Raw genomic sequence first — 1,184 nt, forward strand, 5'->3', positions numbered from 1 at the left:
CCAACGGCCTTGGGTTAATTATCAAAATAGCACAGCACCGGGTTAGACAAAAATAAAGAATAATGCATTATAAAAAAATCTGGGGAAATTTCACTTCAGGGTAATTTAATCTTAACCACAAATATTCTGGCAAGGCAGAGCATGCTGATCTTTCAGGCAGTCAGTCATGTGTTTAGTTGTATGTACAGTCAGCTGCTTGATGGAAAAATCAGAAACATGGAAATCATAAAATTATCCCATTTACTATGCCTTTGTTTATGAGGCTAAAAAGAGGCCTTAAGCATACTTTTTAGGGGCTATTTTGCCTTTATGAGTGCTTCTAGGGCCAATCAAATGCACATTTATTTAGCACGCACAACTTAGAGCAGACATGACTGTACATGATGCAGAGTTGTCATCCCGGTGTTAAGAATGGTCTATCAAGATGTGATAGGAGGTCATCCTGGCATAATGTGAGGCTGAATAAGGAACTAGTCCAAGTTCTGTCATGCCTGACTTTGTGTAGTGGAGGTTTAGTGGCTTTTAATGGTGCAGTTTAAATGCAGTAGTTGAGTGCAGTCCAGGGACTAGGGAGTACCACTTTTTTTCTGTATTATTGTTTGTAGTATTCTGTTTTATGACTGTATTTATTGTTCATAGTCCTGGCAGAGGATATGGATCAGAATTAAGTGTCTGATAAAAAAAAAAAAATCTTCACTCATTGCTTCTGAAGTTGTAAAAAGAATAAGAAATGTAAGCATTAACTTTGCAAAGTTCCCAAGTTTATGTTAATGTTATGACATGAAAATTGCTTCATCATTATTAGCAATATAGGTCAATTATATCATCGTATTCTAAAGAGTGGATGGATGGATGGATGACTATCAGCCAGTAAGGTAAGGGACAATAGCTTCAAAGCTTTTTTCTTTCTTACTTTTTTAGAAACTGGATGGAGTTTGGAAGGCGGTACACACTGGAAAATGTTTTGGACTGGAGCTACGGAGGTGTCGATGGCTCGATTCCAGGCAATGGTGGGCCAGACTGCGCAAATTTCCTTACAATTCATCGTAGGCTATTTGAAACCCTCTTAGGGATTGCAATACCAATAGTATACTTCTTCTGGGGTTATTCATATATAACATATCCCTCCTCATATAAGTTTGTTAGGTAAGTAACAAGTTTGTTTTATGTTTTGTAAGGAAGTG

The 1,184-nt window shown here is 37.3% G+C and overlaps 1 protein-coding gene across 1 annotated transcript in view; it reads left to right on the forward strand.

Annotated features, from left to right (window-relative positions):
* LOC119586461 (transmembrane protein 164-like) overlaps positions 1 to 1,184 on the forward strand; it is a gene marked incomplete in the record, with an annotated part of 20,214 nt that overhangs the window by 1,889 nt on the left and 17,141 nt on the right. The window contains 1 exon segment of the mRNA XM_037935193.1: positions 922 to 1,146. Coding sequence (XP_037791121.1) covers positions 929 to 1,146 — 218 coding nt within the window.

The sequence above is a fragment of the Penaeus monodon genome, chromosome 21 (assembly GCF_015228065.2).
Source record: "Penaeus monodon isolate SGIC_2016 chromosome 21, NSTDA_Pmon_1, whole genome shotgun sequence".
NCBI lineage: Eukaryota > Metazoa > Arthropoda > Malacostraca > Decapoda > Penaeidae > Penaeus > Penaeus monodon.